Consider the following 17728-nt stretch of genomic DNA (forward strand, 5'->3'; position numbering starts at 1 on the left):
TGTCTGGCTTTCAGGTGCTTTGGAAAACAGCTTGACCCCCTTCCTCTCTGTGGCAGCCCCTCAAATGTTGGAAGATGCTTTCATGTCTCCCCTGGTCCTTCTCTTCACTAGACTAGCCATGCCCAGTTCCTGCAACCATTCCTCATATGTTTTAGCCTCCAGTCCCCTCATCATTCTGGTTGCTCTTCTCTGCACTCTTTCTAGAGTCTCAGCATCTTCTTTATAGTGTGGTGACCAAAACTGGATGCAGTACTCTAGGTGTGGCCTTACTAGGGCTTCATAGAGTGGTATCAGTACCTCCCTTGTTCTCCCTTGAATCCCTCAGCATAGAATATAGAGGTCTTGGAGATCTTCTAGTCTAACCCCTGCTCAAGGCAGGAGTCCTTTTTCCATCCTAGATCTTTTCTTAGGAACCTCCGGCAATGAAGAACCTATGACTCTGGGACGCAAGCTTTTCCCTTGAGTCATGGTTCTCACTGTCAGGAAGTTCTTCCTTAGTTCCAGGTTGCATCTCCCTCTGACTTCAACTCTCAGAATTCCCCCACCAGCATGTTTTAAAATGGGAGGACATGGAATCCTAGAATCCTAGAGCTGGAAGGCACCTTGGAGGTCTTCTAGTCCAACCCCCTGCCTAAGAGAGGAGACCCCTATATACCATTCCAGACAAACAGTTGTCCAATTTTTTCTTAAAAACCTCCAGTGATGGAGATCCACAACTCTGGGAGACAAGCTGCTTTACTGATTAATTGGATGAAGCACCAGTGGTGCCCCTCCCCCCAGGGAAAGAAACCCCCCACCTCTAGTAGAACAACCAAAGCTTCCCACCCAGCTTCCAGGCCTAAGGGAGACCTAGAATTCTCCAGGTTTCTCGGCAGGCACCTGAACTACCCACCCCAACTGGCTCTTTTGGGCCCCAGAATTCACCCCGGGCATAACTCCAGAACCAGAGATGTGAGTGTGGACAAGACTTGCAAACTTTGAGCTCAACCACTTTTGCTTTGATCTGGTACCATCGCCGCCGCCCCCCCAGATTGTGAAAGGAGCCCCGGAGCTGAGAGGCAGCTGGGGCCAGGCGCTTTCTTGAGGGAGGGCAGCTCCCTTCTGCCCTCCCCAACAGCACTGGGTCACTATTGTCCAGTTCCCAACTCTCTCTTTTTACTGAGGCCTCCGTCCTCTGAAAGCCAGGAAGCATCCCTTGCAAGCTAAGGCAGCTTCTCGCTCAGGCACCGCCAGGCCCTTGGCCCTCGCAGTGTCCAGTCCAGGAAAGACGGGGCCTTCTGGACTCTGGCCTTGTTCTCTCGCCCACTCCCCACTCTCCCAAAGGGAGGGGCTACTCTAACTTCAGCCCCACTGAATGCAGAACATCTTCAAGGAACTGGATCCAAGACCAGCCTGCCTGCCCTTGGGGCACCCCTGGGCATGGAGGGGCAGCCCCTACAAGGGCATTTGCCACACTCACGGGGACGGGGGGGAGGCTCTGTAAGGCAGCAAATGCTTTGTGCTCATGCCAAGGACCTAAAACTAAGAGGTCCAACCTCCCGGAATTCCCCAGCCTCCGTAGCTAGATCGGTTCCTGTCCTCTGGGACAAGAGAGAACATATATATGTATATCCGTAACTCCTAACCGTTCCTCATACAGCTTTCTCCCCAGACCCTTCACCCTCTTGGTAGCCCTCCTCCATCTTGAGCCAGACACAATCCTGCCAGAAGGGACTTGACAGAGCAGACTTCCTGAGACCTGAACTCTGTGACCCTGTAAATGGACTCCCAAAATTACCTGGGCTTTATAGCAACCACATCTCACTGCTGGCTGCTGATTGGATTGGATTGGATTGGATTGGATTGGATTGGATTGGATTGGAGTGGAGTGGAGTGGAGTGGAGTGGAGTGGATTGCATTGGACTGGACTGTGGGGAATGGAGCGGAGTAGAGCAGAGCAGAGCAGAACATTTTATCTGGCCAAGTGTGATTAGACACACAAGGAATTTCTCTCCCGTAACAGATAACAGAATAAAAGAGTTGGAAGGTACCTTGGAGGTCTTCTAGTCCAACTCTTGCTAAAGGCAAGAGACACTATAGCCGTCTCCTGGCCGTCTCCAGGAGAGCTTTTTACCAGGTTCACCTGGTTCGCCAGTTGCGCCCCTTTCTTGACCGGGATGCCTTATGCACAGTCACTCACGCTCTTGTCACTTCTCGTCTGGATTATTGCAATGCTCTCTACATGAGGCTACCCCTGAAGTGCACTCGGAGGCTTCAGTTAGTCCAGAATGCAGCTGCACGGGTGATTGAGGGAGCCACACGTTGCTCCCGGGTAACACCACTCCTGTGCAGTCTGCACTGGCTACCTGTGGTCTTTCGGGTGCGCTTCAAGGTTTTGGTTACCACCTTTAAAGCGCTCCATGGCTTAGGGCCCGGGTACTTATGGGACCGCCTGCTGTTACCTTATGCCTCCCACCAACCCGTGCGCTCACACAGAGAGGGTCTTCTCAGGGTGCCGTCCCCAAGCAATGTCGGCTGGCGGCCCCCAGGGGAAGGGCCTTCTCTGTTGGAGCACCTACCCTCTGGAACGAACTTCCCCCTGGTTTGAGTCAACTACCTGACCTTCGGACCTTTCGCCGTGAATTGAAAACGCACTTGTTTATCCAAGCGGGACTGGCTTAATTTTTAAACTTTTTGAATTTTAATAATTTTTAATTGGGGTATTTTTATGAATTTTATGGGTCAAATTTGACGGTTTTAAATTTTCAGCCATTTATTGAATATGTTATTTTAACTCTTGTCTTAATCTGTATATTGTACTGTTTTATTCTGGCTGTACACCGCCCTGAGTCCTTCGGGAGAAGGGCGGTATAAAAATCTAAATAATAATAATAATAATAATAAATAATAAATAATATAGCAAATAATATAGCACAAATGGCTGTCCCATCTCTTCTTTAAAACCTCCAGTGACGGAGCACCTACAACACGGGTGTCAAACTTGGGGTGTCATGTTGCTGTCATGTGACATTTTGTGACTTTTTTTCTCTTTGTGGAGCTGGGGAGGACGTGGCCTGCATGTGACTCATCCGGTCAGCGGGCTGCCACTTTGACACTCCTGACCTACAACTTCTGAAGGGAAGCCGTTCCACTGATTAATTGTTCTCAATGTGAGGAAGTTTCTCCTAGGTTGCTTTTCTCCTTGATTAGTTTCCACCCATTGCTTCTTGTCCTGCATTCAGGTCCTTTGGAGAATAGGTTGACACCCCCCCCTTCTTTGTGGCAGCCCCTCAAACATTGGAAGAGTGCTGTCATGTCACCCCTAGTCCTTCTTTTATTAAACTAGACATACCCAACTCCTGCAACTGTTCTTCATATGTTTTACCCTCCAGTCCCTTAATTATCTTTTGTTGCTCTTTGAGATGCATTTTTAAACAGAGTACTAATAGTATAATAATGATATCAGTAAGAGAAGGTAGTAGAAAAGATGAGAAGGATAATAGCAATTCAGCCGTACAACATGAGTAAATATCCTTAGACCTAAGACAGTGTTGTGAGAATTAGGTGTTCAGCCGAGTAATGACATGAGGGGGAAAAACTATCTTTGTGTCTAATTGTTTTGGCATGCAGTGCCCTATAGCTGCATCCCGAGGGGAGGAGTTGAAACCGTTGATGTCCAGGATGTGAGGGGTCTGCGGATATTTTCTCAGCCTCTTTCTCCATGGAAGGTTGGGGTTGTTTTTTCTGCAGTTCTATCTATCTGTTGGAGTCTGTGTCTGTCTTGTTGGGTTGCTGTGCCAAACCAGTCAGTTAAAGAGGTGCAGATGACAGACTCAATAATTCCTCTGTAGAACTGGATCAGCAGCTCCTTGGGGGGGGTCTGAGCTCTCTCAGTAGAAGCAGGAAAAACATCCTTTCTTGTGCCTTTTTAATGATGGTTCTGATCAACAGAGATGCCCAGGTCCCTATCTTGAGGAAATCCTCATACTTTCATAACTACCTTCAGCCCGAAGAAGGGTTTCTAAGGTCCTTCCAGCAGGCACAACCACAAGGATGGACCACGAGGTCCTTCTGGCTGAGCTTCTCAATCCAGGGTGGGGCCTGCAAGACAAGGGTTGTTCCTCCATGAATGCTGGTTCTCTAACAAGATTCACGAAATGCTCATGATATGACATCAAAGGGATTTCTAAGCCTAGCCCAACAATGCCGTAGCCCATGTAGGACTGACGGCCATCTGGCCCTCTGAAACCCCCCAAGGGTGGGAGACAACCCCAGGCAGACTGTTCCACTGATGCTGGCCATCAGGGACACTTCCCTTCAATCTAGACCTCTGTGGTTGAACTTCAGGCCCTTCTGCTTATCCTGCCTTTGCTCCTTCAACATCAGAAGGCAGCCATGTAGACGCTTGTCAACATCTGTCCTCCCTTTGTCAAGCCAAGAGGGCTCAGCTGACAGGCTTGCCAGACCTCTGTACTCTTTTCAGTTTCTACTCTTTTTAATCTTCTGTTTCTTTTCTTCTATGCTACTGTATTCCACTCTACTCTACCCTACCCATCTTCTCTTCTCTTCCCCCCTCCCTTCCCCTTCCCCTCCTCCTCTACTCTACTCTACTCTACTTACTCTACTCCACTCTACTCTACTCTACTCTACTCTACATTATTAAGGCTGGCTTTAGCTAGAACCGGACACAGGATATTCACCAAGGTCTAACCAGCAGAATTATGGAAGTCAAATCTCCCACAGCTGGATATGGTATTTCTGTTGGCCTTTTAGCTGCCGCATCACCCTGCTTGCTCATCCCCAGCTGGGGGTCTGCTAGTCATCCTCCCCATAGTGCCCCCCCCAGCTGCCTTCCCACTCCTGCCTCCGATTTGTCCTCCGCAGGAGCTCTTAAAATCATTCTACTGGATTTGGCTCACTGATGCCACCCTCTGAGATCATCTTGAATCAGGGTTTGCCTCCTCAGTGACATTTTCCCTTCCCTGTTCTGCCCTCTGAGTCAGGCCAAAAGAGGACAAATCACCTGGGCCAAGAACGGACCCTGGTGGGGGGGGGGGTGGAGCCCATTGACCGTACCACTTTTCTCTGGGACAACGCAGGACCGACAAGCCCCTTTGGCTCTGGATGTTGTCCTGGGGGGGGAGGGGGGACTCTGCACAGGAAAGCATCCCGGGCAGAGAAGTTGCCCTATAAGGAGAAGACTGAGTGGGAGGCTTTGGCCAGGCCTGCGGGGAGGGGGAATAATATTATAGCGGTACTGATCTGGAGAGATTTTTTTCCTCCTCTCCAGGCATCATCCGTGAGAAATGTTTCTGAGCCCAGTGGAGAGCCGAGGCAGCTGGTGGGATGGGCTGCCAGAAGGGATCCGTTGGGAAGGGAAGGCGAGAAGGGGACTCATGGCTTCCAAGGCCCACCCAGGCCCATCGGCATCTCCCAATGTTGGCAGCGTCGTCCTGAGGGGGTCTAGGACAGGTCGACGTGACCGACTCGCCAAGGGACAATTCAACGCTCTGTGAATCATTTCACCCGGTTGCTTTTATTCTTGCTGGCCCGTCTTTCGTCAAAATTGTTGTGACGCTTGTATTTCTGGATTGACTTACTTGTTTTACGATCGTTGGCCCTGGCTGGGGCTGCTGAAATTCATGTAACTTTTGTATTTTTTGCATTGTCCCGTGGCGCGTTGGCCCCTTCTGTTGCTGAGAAATGCTTTAAGGGGGCCGAGTGGGAGGGTCTGCAATCCAAACGGCAGCCCGGAGGGGATTCTCACATCTCTCTCCCAGGGGGACCACACAGGAGAGATGACAGCTCTAAGGACACTCGGTAGAGGGAATCCTCAACTTACGACCATAATTTAATTGAAAATTTCTGTGGCCAAGCAAAATTTTGCCCCTTGATAAGAGCTTTCTTGCCACTTTCTTTCTTGCAAGACTCGGTGGGGGGGGCCATCCTGGAGTTTAACAGACGACACAACCCCCTATTTTTAAAATACTTTAATTTTTTTAAATATTAATACAGGACATTACAAAAGGAGAAATTCCAAAAAAACGCTATAAAACCACCTGGGGTCTCCCTGAAATGGAGGAACCCCAGCACGGCATGCCCCTCTCCACCCTCCTTCGTCTTGGCCCGCTGGGTCAGCAGCCCACGTACTGGGGAAACACACACACACACACACACCCCGGAAGGTGCCAAAAGAAAAAGAGGGAGGGCCTAAAACATCCAGGCATCACCGCAGTGCCCCCCCCTTCCCAAATCTCGGTTCTGTACAGCTATACAGGAAGTGGCTGTGGGTGCCCGCTTGGCTCCCCCACCCAGCCCAAAGGAGGGTTAGCCCGGTGGGCACCTTGGCAGGGACGGACTGAGGGGACCCCCAAGGAAGCACCTCCAATTTTCAGTCAATAGAAAATTCAGAATAAAAAGGATGGGTGGGAAGTCCCCCCAAAAGAGTCTTGACCCAAGATTTTAACTTGGGAAGGGAGGGGAGAGATGATAAGATGCTCTCTTGCAAAGCCCCTTGGGCCCTTATCTCCCCCCCCCCCCGAAACCCACCCACCCCCAGACCCAGCCTCCCTGCCAGCGCTGGCCCAAAACACAACATAACTGTCAAGGACTAAGAAACGTTTCTTGAAAATTCTCCCTCTGAAAAGCGACAAAAGGCAGCCTCGAGACCCCGTGGTGCCCAAACAGATTCCCCCCCTTCGCCCACCTCCCAAGAAACACACACCCCTCCCCCCATCAACATCAGACGATACCAAGAGCTCCTCCCAGCCTCCAGCAGTGCTCAGTGCAGCCCGCCTTCCCTTTCCCCTTCCCCAGGGAGCCATCCCAGACCACTCCCTTTCCCAGAATTCAGATGAAAAGCCAACACAGCCAAGAAGAGGTTAGTCCTCATGAAGGTTCTATTTGAATACAAAGTCCAAAGCACCCTTGAATGGCAGGTCCTTGTTGTGACCCCAAAGCTTGCTGGAGAAGGTTTGTCGAGCCAACATCACAGGGTCTGTGTGTGCAGAAACCGAAGGTGCGCAGACGGGGCCTTCTCAGGGCCAAAACAGGAGGGGGGTCCAGCTCCTGCTGTGTAGAACGAGGTTGGCTTTGCGACCCCCACCGGCTGTTCTAGGGAGGGGCAATCTGGAAAGAGCAGGCAGGGGACAGAGACGGGGGAGCGGGTTCTATTTACAGGGCTCTGGTGTCCTTGGCAAAATTTGGGGAGACCCTCCCCAGCTCTAGGAGAAGAAAAGTCCCCTGGGAGCGGACCCCTGAGACTCACGCAAAGCAGGGACACCAGATCCAAAGACGGGGACCTCTCGAAGGGAGCCAAGCTGCCAGAGGAGGGTGGGGGGGCAGGGCAGGGCAGGCCAGAGAGGGTCCCTTGCAGGAGGAGGAGGAGGAGGTGGCTTGCAGCAAGAGACAGGAGGGTCCCAGGGCAACGCCCAGGCCAGGTGCAACGTGGCACAGCAGGAAGTATGGCTGCCGCTCGGAGAGCAAGCCAGCTGGCAGAGAGAGCGTGAGGTGGGCAGGCAAGGCCCGGCCTGGCAGCTCTAGGAGCAGGGCAGGTGTTGCTTGAGGATCTGGCGGGTCTGGGGGGCTATTCTGTCAGGGAAGCGGACTTTGAACTCCACAATCAAGTCTCCGCGCTGGGAGGGCACCTTGGGGAAAGGCAGCCCCTCCCCTCGCAGCCGCTTCACGGTGCCCGGCTTGATGATGTCGCTGCAGGGCAGGGGGATCACGCGCCCGTCCACCGTGGGGATGTTGACGGTGCAGCCGCACAGGGCCTGCAAGAGAGGAGGAGAGAAGCAGGGTGAGACGGCCGCAGGAACAGCCAGAGCGGTCACTCGAGGTCATAAATGCCACTACGCCAGGGGTGGGCAACGATGGCAACGTTAGGACTGGTGGACCTCAACTCCCAGAATTCCTGATGGCAACTTCTGGGTGTTGAAGTCCAGGGGTCCTAAAGTTGCTCTCATTGCTCACCCCTGCGTTATGCCATGCCAGCAGGGAGCAGACCAGCAGGGAACCCAGAGCAGGGCCTCCTGGGGGCACCACCCTCAAGCCCTTCCAAGACCATATGAGGATGAGTCTTGATGGCCTCCTATAGTCCCAGGCCTTGGGGGGGGAGGGAAAGTAGGCAGAACTAGGGGACCAGCCTTCTGAGGGCTCCACAGTCTGTCCGGGCAAGCGGTGGGCAGCCTGTAGCCTCTGAGGCTGGCAGTGCCGGAGCCCCTCTGAGGCCTTCTCCCTTCTCCTGCCTGGGCTGACTTCCAGAAGTGGAAACTTTGGAGTGCTGCTGCTCCTGCCAACTTCCACAAGGCCCAGGAGGGCCCAGCAAGAACTGGGTTATTTTTTGCCCACAGCTGACCCCATCAGCTGCCAAAAAGCGAGCACTGCTGTGACCCAGGTTGGGAAGGAAGGAAGGAAGGAAGGAAGGAAGGAAGGAAGGAAGGAAGGAAGGAAGGAAGGAAGGAAGGAAGGAAGGAAGGAAGGAAGGAAGGGCAGTCCTGCAAGATCAGGGTCGGAGCCCAGCTCATCCCAAAAACCCCTGGGAAGAGACTCACACCCAACAAACGTGGGAGACCCGCCTCAACCACCTCCTGGACCATCTTGAGGTCCTCAGCAAGATTAATCAGCTGATCCGAAACAGACTCCACCACTGCCCCCATTTTGACTCCCTGGCCTCCACGGCTCCCCTGTGATGGAATGTGGTCTGGATTCCGAAGAGGGAGGAAGTGCATTCCGGAGGAGGAAGAGACAAAGCGGTTCAGATACTTTGTGTGAGAGAAAGAGAGTGAAGAAGGCTCCTCCTTAACTGTTCCCAAAATATATGCCTTATGGGAGTGTTAGCATGCTTTCGTTTGGAAAGATTCCATCTATGAGTGAGGAACAATAAAAAAAAAAATCTGCTTGGAAGACTCACAATGTGTCTTTTTTAGTTTTTGGATTCTGACGGAGATGGATAAATTTATGTGAGAGAAAGAGCGTGAAGACAGCTCCTCCCTAAGAGTTCCCAGAGTGCCTGTTTTGTGGCACAAAGAGTCTGTTTCGGTTTGGCAAGATTCTGTCCGCAGGTGAGAAAGATCAGGGAAACTGCTTAGAGGTTCCCAATGTATCTTTCTTGGGTTTTGGGACCTGACATCTCATTTCTGAACAGGCAAAGCGTCCTGAGGGTCACCCTGCTACCAAGGAAGACCTCGGTCTCCTCGCTGCCTCCCACCACCACCTTCGATCCTTCCTGCCTGCCTCCCTTCAGCCACACACGGCAATTCCGACCTCAGCCTCCTCAGGATTAGGTAGGAAATCTCTTCCCTCCCAGCTGGGAGAGTCCTGTTTCTTGTCCGGCCAGGTCTACCCACTCAGGCGGGACATTCTCCCTCGTGGCCACCTGGACAAACGCCGTTGTGCAGAGAGCTGGAATGGCTCAGAGGCGGCAGCCGGCCTCCCCCTCCCTCCCCTCGGCAGGAGAAACGGGTCGGGCAGCCAAGCGGCAAGAACTGATAGCACAGAAGCTGCTCCAGAGGAGCCTCTTTCTCCAGATTTACTCGTCTGCAACTCCCACCTGTCGGCTTCCCTTCCCTAGTCAGAAGCCGATGGGGAACCTCTGAGCATGTGAGGAGTTTGTGGGAGTGGAGAGCAGTTCAGGAGAAGAGGGTCTCTGTCTTCGGACACGGCTGGGACCCCCCAAGGGCAACAGCAGAGAACTCTGAGAAGAATCCAGAGGCTGAGGGAGGGTCCCCAGCTTGGGCGAGGTAGTCCTTGACTTACAACTATTCATTCAGTGACGGTTCAAAGTTATAACGGCACTGAAAAAAGCAACTTGTGACCGTTTTTCACACTTACGACCGTTGCAGTGTCCCCACGATCATATGATCAAAATTCAGATGCTGGGCAACTGACTCATATTTATGACGGGTCGCAATGATCCCATTTTGTGACCTCCTCATAACCAAAGGCAACGGGGAAACCAGATTCACTTAACAACTGTGGCAAGAAAAGTCGTAAAATAGGAGAAAGCTCAGTTTGCAATTGTTTCACTTAGCAACATAAATGTGGGGCTCTACTGTGGTTATAAGTCGAGGACTACTATACTCCACCCTCATGATTAATTGAAGGGGCTCCATGGGCACCAGAGGCCCATCGTACGTACACCCTCTCCTAAAAATGCAAACACTGCCTCCATTCCCTAGAAGCAGAGCTTGGGGGTGGGGGGGTGGGGGGCTGATCCCCACTGAGCCACGGGTGCCCAGGTGGCAGGAACAGAAGCGTCTCTCACACGCAAGCTGAAAAATTCACAGTTGGCAAATCTTTTTAGGAGCAGCCACTGAACGCCCAGCAAAGGGTGGGAAAGGGAACAGCCTGATGGTTAGGCCAGCTTGCACACCCTTGGCCACGGTTCCTCCGGGGGAGGGATTACTTCTTCTTCACACGAGGGCTGCTTTGGGGGAGCCCCATCGGTCCCCCCTCCTTACATCCTGAAGCGTCTTTAAACAGCCAGCCCTCGACGGGAGACCCCTGGCTGAAGCCACCAGGGCAGGGGAGATCAAGGCAGGCCGGCTTCTTCTAGAACACTGGGGATAGCCAGCAACCTTCTCCAATGTGGCCGAGATAGATCTTGCTTGAAGATCTTGCTCGGAGCTCTACCTGGCCACACTGGAGAAGGCTGCTGACTGGGGTCTCCCAGCTTGCCTGAGAGGACCTCAACATGCTGGTCCCAAAGGTGCTTTTTCAAGAGGCAACGGGACTGTCTGGTTTTTCTTTGAAGACGTTTCGCTTCTCAGCCAAGAAGCTTCACAGAAAAGTCTTCAAAAGAAACCCAGAAAGTTCCAAAAAGCACTTTTGGAACAAGCCTGACCTGGAGGACTGAGAATCTCCATAAACACTCAGCATGCTGGTTTTTGGCTTTTGTTCCTCGCTTCTGGACCCTTCAGATCTCTGGCCCGGAGGGTCACTAGTCCCTCACACCTGTGTAGGAGACAAACTGCTGGGTAGCCCAACTCTCGTGCCCTTTGGTCTGCTCTTCCTCCTATATGACGTAGGAGACGTATGAAGAAACTGAAAGCCAACAGAGAGACAACCGGTTGTCCCCAACATCAATCCTCAATGAGTTCCATCAACTTATTTATTTCCAAATCAAACTTCCTAACTGCCTGTCTGCCTCGCTACCTGGCCTCAGCGCCCTGTGTCCGAGAGAGGCATTCCCTCCCACCTACCCCTGGCCTCGAACCAAGGACCCACCTCTTTAAGACTGATCATGGCCGTGTAGATGATGTTTGTCCCGTCGCGACGGAAGTGGCCGTGTGGCTTGTCCTTCAGGACAAAGACGATGTCGGCCGGGATGTTGTCGGGGGTGGCGTCTCCTTCCTTCGGAAAGGTGATCTTGGTGCCTTCCTTCCACCCTCGCTTGATGATGATGTTCAGGATCTTGTCCTCTGTCCGCATCGTTCGCCCGTCCGGGTTCAGCCGCCGGCGCGTGATCTTCATCCGCTTCGTAGCCCCATGGTAGATTTCCTCCAGAGAAACCTTGAGCTCGTGGACCACGGGCGGATCCTGCACCTTCCGGCGCATGTGGATGGGCTCCGGGTGCCGCCGATGGACCCCATTCAGGCCATTGAAACCGAACCGGCTGAAAGCGCTGAACGGATCGTCACTATCGTCATCAACGTCCATGTCCTCGTGGTCGAAGCCGTTGAAGACCCTGGATCGGCTACTGCTGAAGAAGATGTCAAAGGGGTTGGAGCCCCCAAAGAAGGAGGCAAATGTGGCGTGAGGGTCTCCATGGAAGGTGTAGTGGAAGGTGCTGCCAGAAGGGCCAGAGGGACCACCACCCGTTTTGAGTCCTGAAAGAGAACCAAAGGGAAGAACCATCAGGGGAGGCGACGCAGAACCTGCTTTGGCCCTCGAGAACCAAGTTCCACAAGCAGGAAAACGAGGATTGCACAAACTCTTGGAATGATTGCACATCTAACAAAAAGGCTGGAAGGTTTCCAGCAGAGGACCCTGAACCATTTCAGACCAAGGAAGAAGGACGAGCGGTGAAATGTTAGGTATGTTCCAATATTTGAGGGGCTGTCACAGAGAGGGGGAGGAGGTCAACCTATTCTCCAAAGCCCCTGAAGGCAGGACAAGAAACAATGGAGGCAACTAATCAAGGAAAGAAGCAACCTGGAATTACGGAGGAATTTCCTGACACTTAGAACAATTAACCAGAGGAACAACTTGCCACAGGAAGTTGTGAGTATTCCAACACTGGAGGATTTTAAGAAGAGATTGGACAGCCATTTGTCTCAGATAGAATAGGGTCTCCTGTTTGAAGAAGGAGTTGGACCAGGAGACCTCCAAGGTCCTTTCCATCTCTATTCTGATTATTTGTTTGTACATCATTTGGCTGATCTCTCCCATTAGTTTTGTAACACAAGGGCCAAGATTGAACACTATGGAGCACTCCACCCTACGGCCATTTCGGACAGGGGAGGCGGATGATGAGGCTCAAAGCCAGTCAGACTCTAAGGAAACCTTCTGCAAGGACCAAGCCCAGGTTAACTGAAGAGGAAGCTCCACCCCTGAAGACCCCCTCCCCTGAAGCCAGGATGAGAGGCCCTGCAGGACAATCTCTGCTCAATTCCCAAAGAACGAAGGAAGCAAAGTCTCCTCCTTCTACATTTGCCCGGATGCAAGGAGGGAATCGCTCCATCTGAAGTTCTGAATTTTTAGCGCATTCCTGTTTGTCTTTCAATTAGTGGCAAAGACCTGAAGACACTGACTGTCCTTTTGGCAGGTATCCAGAAAGCAACCCTGGAGCATTGACCCAAAGGTTTTGTTCTTCCTGCATCGAGGGGGGCTCTCGCCTCTCAAAGGCGCCCTATCCAAATCATCCATGAAAAGGACTCTGAGATAACCCCAAAAGCAGAGTTGAAGGAAAGCAGCGGCAGCAGAAAACCCAGCCCTGAGGGGGAATCAAAATCAGAACTGAGTTTTTGGTCCCCCTCAACGGACCTTGGGGGTCTTCTAGTCCATCCCTTTGCTCAAGCAGGAGACCCTGTATCACTTGAGACAAGTGGCTGTCCAGTCTCTTCTTAAAAACCTCCAGTGATGGAGAACCCACAACTTCTGGTGACAAGCAGTTCCACGGGTTAATTGTCCTCACTGTCACTTTCTCCTCACTCCTCTGTTGTTTCTCTGTTCTTATTCCCAGCCCAGCCCAGCCCAGCTGCCTATTTAAAAGGGGGCGTCCCTAGCAGAGCCCACAGAGTCTCAGGGCAAGCAGGGGGCAGAAGGCCAGGAGGGAGATGGGGGGCTGGGGGAGCAGCTGCCCCACAGCTGTCGGCTTTCAATAACAGTGGAGCAGCAACAGCAGCCCCTGTCCAGAGAGCCCTCAGCTAAAAAGGGGGGAGGGGTAAAGGGAGGGGAGGGGCTGCCACTCATAATATAAGGTTCCCACTGTGGCCAAAATGTTTCCTGTCTCCCCCCCCCCTCTGATTAACAGGCTAAATTGGGAGGGGGCTGCATATTCTTCATTAAACTCTCACTTCTTGCTGACTTAATTCTTCCGAGGGAGAAACATGTGAATAGATTCTCCCCCCCCCAATTCTTCGTAGACCTCCCAGGACCAGCGACAGGAGCAATCAGGCCTTGTCAGTCACTGCTCCGACATAATTAGAAAGCCCACTCACAGATGAGAGCAAAGGCCTTTTATTTTTAGACCCTGATGGAAGCTGGAGCCCCCCCCCCCAAACTTCTCCAAGGAATAAGCCAGCTCTGCTTGCCCTCCCCAGGAGCCCTCCAACCCTAAGAGCTTCCTGCTCCCCAAAAGGCCAGGAGCAGAAAAGGGAGACAAGGCACTGGAGGGAAGGGTCCTACAGCAGCTTCGGTGCCCCCTCTTGCTCCCCCAGAGACGCTGGCTGCTGCCCGCCCCCAAAGACGCCCCCTGCTCCCGTCCCTGTTCTTTAAAACTTGCACCGTGGCTGCAAAATGCAAACAGCAGGTATTTGCAACTTGACTCAAAGAGGGGTCTTTGATTATTTGCAAGGAAGGAAGTTTCCAGGGCAGGCAACTGTACCCAAATTCTTTATCCCAGTTTTCCCCTTCAGCAAATGAAGAAGTCCAGATCTATTCTGGCCACCGAGTCCCCCATTTTTTAATTTAATTTATGACTTTTTGCTGGGCTCTTAAGTTATTCCCAGCTCCTGGGTAACGACAACAAAACAGCCTGCCAAAAGTTGCCACGCTCCCTTGCTGCCAAACGGCCCAGGATAGCTTATGAAAGGATTACTAAAATTGGGAAAGGCTCTTCAGGTCCAAACACAAACACACACACACACAGCAGCAGCATGGACTGAAAAGGAAGCAGAAGCCACCCTCCCTTAGGCCCATCCTGCAAAGACCCCAGGCAGAAGGCCCTGGCTCCCCACGCCAATCCCTTCCAGGGACCCCAGGCAAAAAGGGGTCTGTATCTGCCCCCCCCGCCTTCAAGGGCCCCTCCCCCTCCCCTTTTCCTGACAGACAGTGAATTGGATGTGGGGGCTGTCTTGGGGCCCTTGGCCAGGGAGAGGTTTGGGGGACCAAAGAATCCTTGGTTCTGCAACTGGAGTCCCGCTTACCCTCCTCTCCATACTGGTCGTAAACGGCCCGCTTCTTAGGGTCGCTCAGCACGTCGTAGGCCTCGGCGATTTCCTTGAACTTGTCCTCTGCGTGAGGGTCCTTGTTCTTGTCCGGGTGGTACTTCAGGGCCATTTTGCGGTAGGCCTTCTTGATCTCATCCTCGTTGGCCCCTGACTGGATGCCCAGGGCCTTGTAGTAGTCCTTCCCCATGGCCGAGACGGGGCCAGCCGTGGACTCCTTGTTCCTGGACCAGGGAGGGAAAGACCCAGATCATCGGTCAAGAGCCGGGAAGGGGCGGCACCGGTATCTGAAGGGCACCACGTGAGCCCTGCCCGGACAGCCTGCTCCTGCCCACAAAGAGGCGGGCAGGAAAAGCAGACGGGACCCTCGGAGCCTCTGCTGGCCATCGCCACTTCCACCGCCGGCAGCATGGGAAGCCTCCGAGCTGAGCCGAGCCGAGCCGCCAGCAGATTGCCTTACAAGAACCCTTCCTCGAGCGAGCCGGCGCTCAGCCCGGAGTTCATGCAGGGACACGTTCCCAGCATGTACCGGCAGAGACGGCAGAGGATGGAGCTGGTAGACTGAGACATCTTGCGATGGTGGCAGGCTATTTTTAAAGAACTCCCAAATGAGAGCCCGCCACCGCAGGGAAGGACTGCCCGAGGGCACAGTGGCTGGGACTTGCAGCAGCTGGCATCCCAGGGCCAGGGAGGTGCTGCCTGCCGAGGGCCAGCCAAGTTCTGACCATCTCTGGCCTGGCCAGCTGAGGCCGCTTGGGGCTGAGGCTCCTTTGGTAACGCTGCAGAGACCCCCAGCCCACCTCTGGAGAGAGTCAAGCCAAACAGAGCTGCACCTCCCCTCTCTCCCCACACCCCCCCCCCCCGCCAGCTCCAGCGTGCCACTGAATTTCCCCATCTTCTCTCATCGGGGCACCAAAGGCTGGAAAGAGGCACCAAAAAAGCTCCCAGTGTAGAATTTACCATTTTGTTGGATTTCAGAAATTTGGAGGGACAGGAAAACCGACCTGTCTGCTAGTCCACAGCACATCTTCCCATCCTTTGTCACCTTTGGACCCATCATCCCCACCCTCGATAAAATGATGCCCCACTCTCTCGCACTGCAGCTTAGACTGGGGATGATGGGTGCTGCCATCCAGAGTTGAGAGGGGAGAGTTGAGGACACAGGTCGCCAAGCCATTCTCTGGGGAGCTCCCACTCCCACCAAGCACCCACCACGGCCCCCACTCGTGGCCCAGAGGCTCCCGGCTGCTCCCCACCCAGCCCAGATTCCGGGCCAGCCTGCGGGGGGGGGGAAGGGGGTGCCTGCCCCTCTCCATGCGCCGCGGCTGCCCGGGGGAGGCGGCGAGTGACGCCAGCAGCGCTGCTGACACAGAAAGCGAGAATTCCCAAAGTTAATGGATGAGCTCAGGAGCCGCAAATATCCTCCCTGGCAGGTGGGCAGCAGCCAAGGGTCCCAATACACACAGAGAGAGAGACACACACACACACACACAGGGGAGGGAGGGGAGGGCTCAGCTCCGGAATGGGCACCAACAAGGACCGGGGGCGACCTGACTGGCACCGCTGGGCGCGGGGGGAAAAGGCGACCCTCCCTCCCTCCCGCCCTCCCCCCCAGGAGGCCCCCGACTCAGCCCCGCAGCTCCCCTCCCGCCTGGGGGCTGCCTGACCTCCCCCGGCGCCCCCCGCCCCGGATGGGCTCGGCCCCCACGCGCCGCCCGGACGGCCCCGACAGCCCCCCCCCCGCCCCGCCGGAAGCCCCGGGAGCGCGGGCGCCGGGAAGGCTCAGCCCGGACCCCTCGCCTGCCCCGCTGCCGGCCGGGGAAGCCCCGCCGGAGACCCCGCTCAGCCCCTCGGGAAGGAGGGCGGCCGCCGCCCCGTGTCCTCCAGCCGCGGGGGTCCCGCGAGGTCAGCGGTCCGGGCAGGGAGGCTGCGGGGGGGGGGGCGAGCCGGCTGCCGGTGCCCTACCTCTCCAGGCGGCTCCAGAAGAGCAGGACGGCGGGCATGGCGGAGCGGCGGCGAGCGCGGCAGGCGAGGAATGCCGAGAAGCGCGTCCGCCGCCCCCGCCGCAGCACCAGAGCCGCCCCTCCCTCCCTCCCTCCCCACCTCCCCCCCCCCCCGACGGCACCTGCCGAGGCGAAGGCGGCGCCGGACCAGCCCAGCCCGACCCCCCCCTCCCGCCGCCACTCACCGCCCGCGCCTGGCCTTCCTCCGCCGCCGCCACCCGCTCGGCCGAGCCGGGGCAACTAGCGGACCGGGAGCCCGCCCTCGCCTAGCAACGGCGCGCCCCGCACCGCCCCCAGCGCGCTATTGGCTTCGGCCGCCGCCCGTCTCGATCCGGGGTCCATTCCCTTTGGAGAAGCGAGGAAGGCCGAGCGGGCCACGCCCTCCCGCCCGCCTCCTGAGAAGGGCCGCGCTCCTCGGTCCCCATTGGCCTCGCCGCCGACGGTCCCGCCCATTCTCCGCAGACATTGGTTTCTAGGAGACGGGGGCGAGCCGCGCGGCCCTTCCCTCCCCGCCCCCGGCCCCGCGCGCGCCTTCCCATTGGCTGCCGGCGCTCCGCTTTGACTTCCGAAGGAAAGCCCGCGGGAGCCTTCTGGAAGCCCCGTGACGTCACAAAGGCGGTCGGGGGGGCGACTCCTGCTCGGTGGGCGGAGCTTCGGGCCACGTGGAAGGGATGAGCTCCGCCCCTCTGGGCTCCCACCGGCTTCGCTCGAGGCGCCGATTCTGGCTTGTTTGACCGGGATCGTTGCTTCTTTTGCTTTCACAAGCCGAGATGGACCGAGTTCTCCGGCCAGGCCGCCACCAGGGATCCTTTCCGGCTGGATGCCCCCGGAATCGCAGCGATTCCTTCTGTGGGGCTTCTAAGCAAAGCGGGGTCCCTCCAAGCCGAGCCCCGGGGAGGCTGCGCGTCCCGGCCGGTCTCTGTCGGGCGCCCCGGGGCTGGCCTGGCGCGACCCCCGGAGGCGCCCGGGCATCGGAGACTCCGGAGCGCTTTGCTGCCACTTGGCAGGCATCCCGGTGAAGTCCCGCCGCCTTTCGGGGCGCCTCGTAGCCCCTTAAAGACCCCCCCCCCGTTTTATGGGTGGGCGGGGTGGCCTTTCGGAGGGCTCTGAAGCGGGGGGGAGGGGCTGCCCCGGGAG

At 55.4% G+C, this 17728-nt stretch overlaps 1 protein-coding gene across 2 annotated transcripts; it reads right to left on the bottom strand.

Annotated features, from left to right (window-relative positions):
• Nucleotides 1-5954: 5954 nt before the first annotated feature.
• Nucleotides 5955-16904, bottom strand: DNAJB5 (DnaJ heat shock protein family (Hsp40) member B5). Of its 2 annotated transcripts, none has more exons than XM_058172663.1 (4): nt 16777-16904; nt 14568-14812; nt 11206-11807; nt 5955-7751 (listed from the first exon to the last, which is right to left on the bottom strand). In XM_058172663.1, exons 2-4 carry the CDS (start codon nt 14776-14778, stop codon nt 7518-7520), a joined length of 1047 nt encoding a protein of 348 aa, XP_058028646.1. In that variant the 5' UTR covers nt 14779-14812; nt 16777-16904; the 3' UTR covers nt 5955-7517. The 2 variants fall into 2 exon arrangements, with proteins under 2 accessions (XP_058028646.1, XP_058028645.1); XM_058172662.1 differs by lacking the exon at nt 16777-16904 and adding an exon at nt 16554-16675.
• Between the last annotated feature and the right edge of the window lie 824 nt (nt 16905-17728).

Source organism: Ahaetulla prasina, chromosome 2, assembly GCF_028640845.1.
Source record: "Ahaetulla prasina isolate Xishuangbanna chromosome 2, ASM2864084v1, whole genome shotgun sequence".
NCBI lineage: Eukaryota > Metazoa > Chordata > Lepidosauria > Squamata > Colubridae > Ahaetulla > Ahaetulla prasina.

What these genes read in the sequence shown, in the direction of transcription:
- DNAJB5 (XM_058172662.1), bottom strand. Translation starts at nt 16,591, where the DNA reads ATGCCCGCCGTCCTGCTCTTCTGGAGCCGCCTGGAGAG. An exon ending in TTCTGGAGCCGCCTGGAGAG is followed by an intron (nt 14,813 to 16,553) that starts GTAGGGCACCGG and finishes TCCCTGGTCCAG; the next exon opens with GAACAAGGAGTCCACGGCTG. An exon ending in CCATGATCAGTCTTAAAGAG is followed by an intron (nt 7,752 to 11,205) that starts GTGGGTCCTTGG and finishes CCTCTCTTGCAG; the next exon opens with GCCCTGTGCGGCTGCACCGT.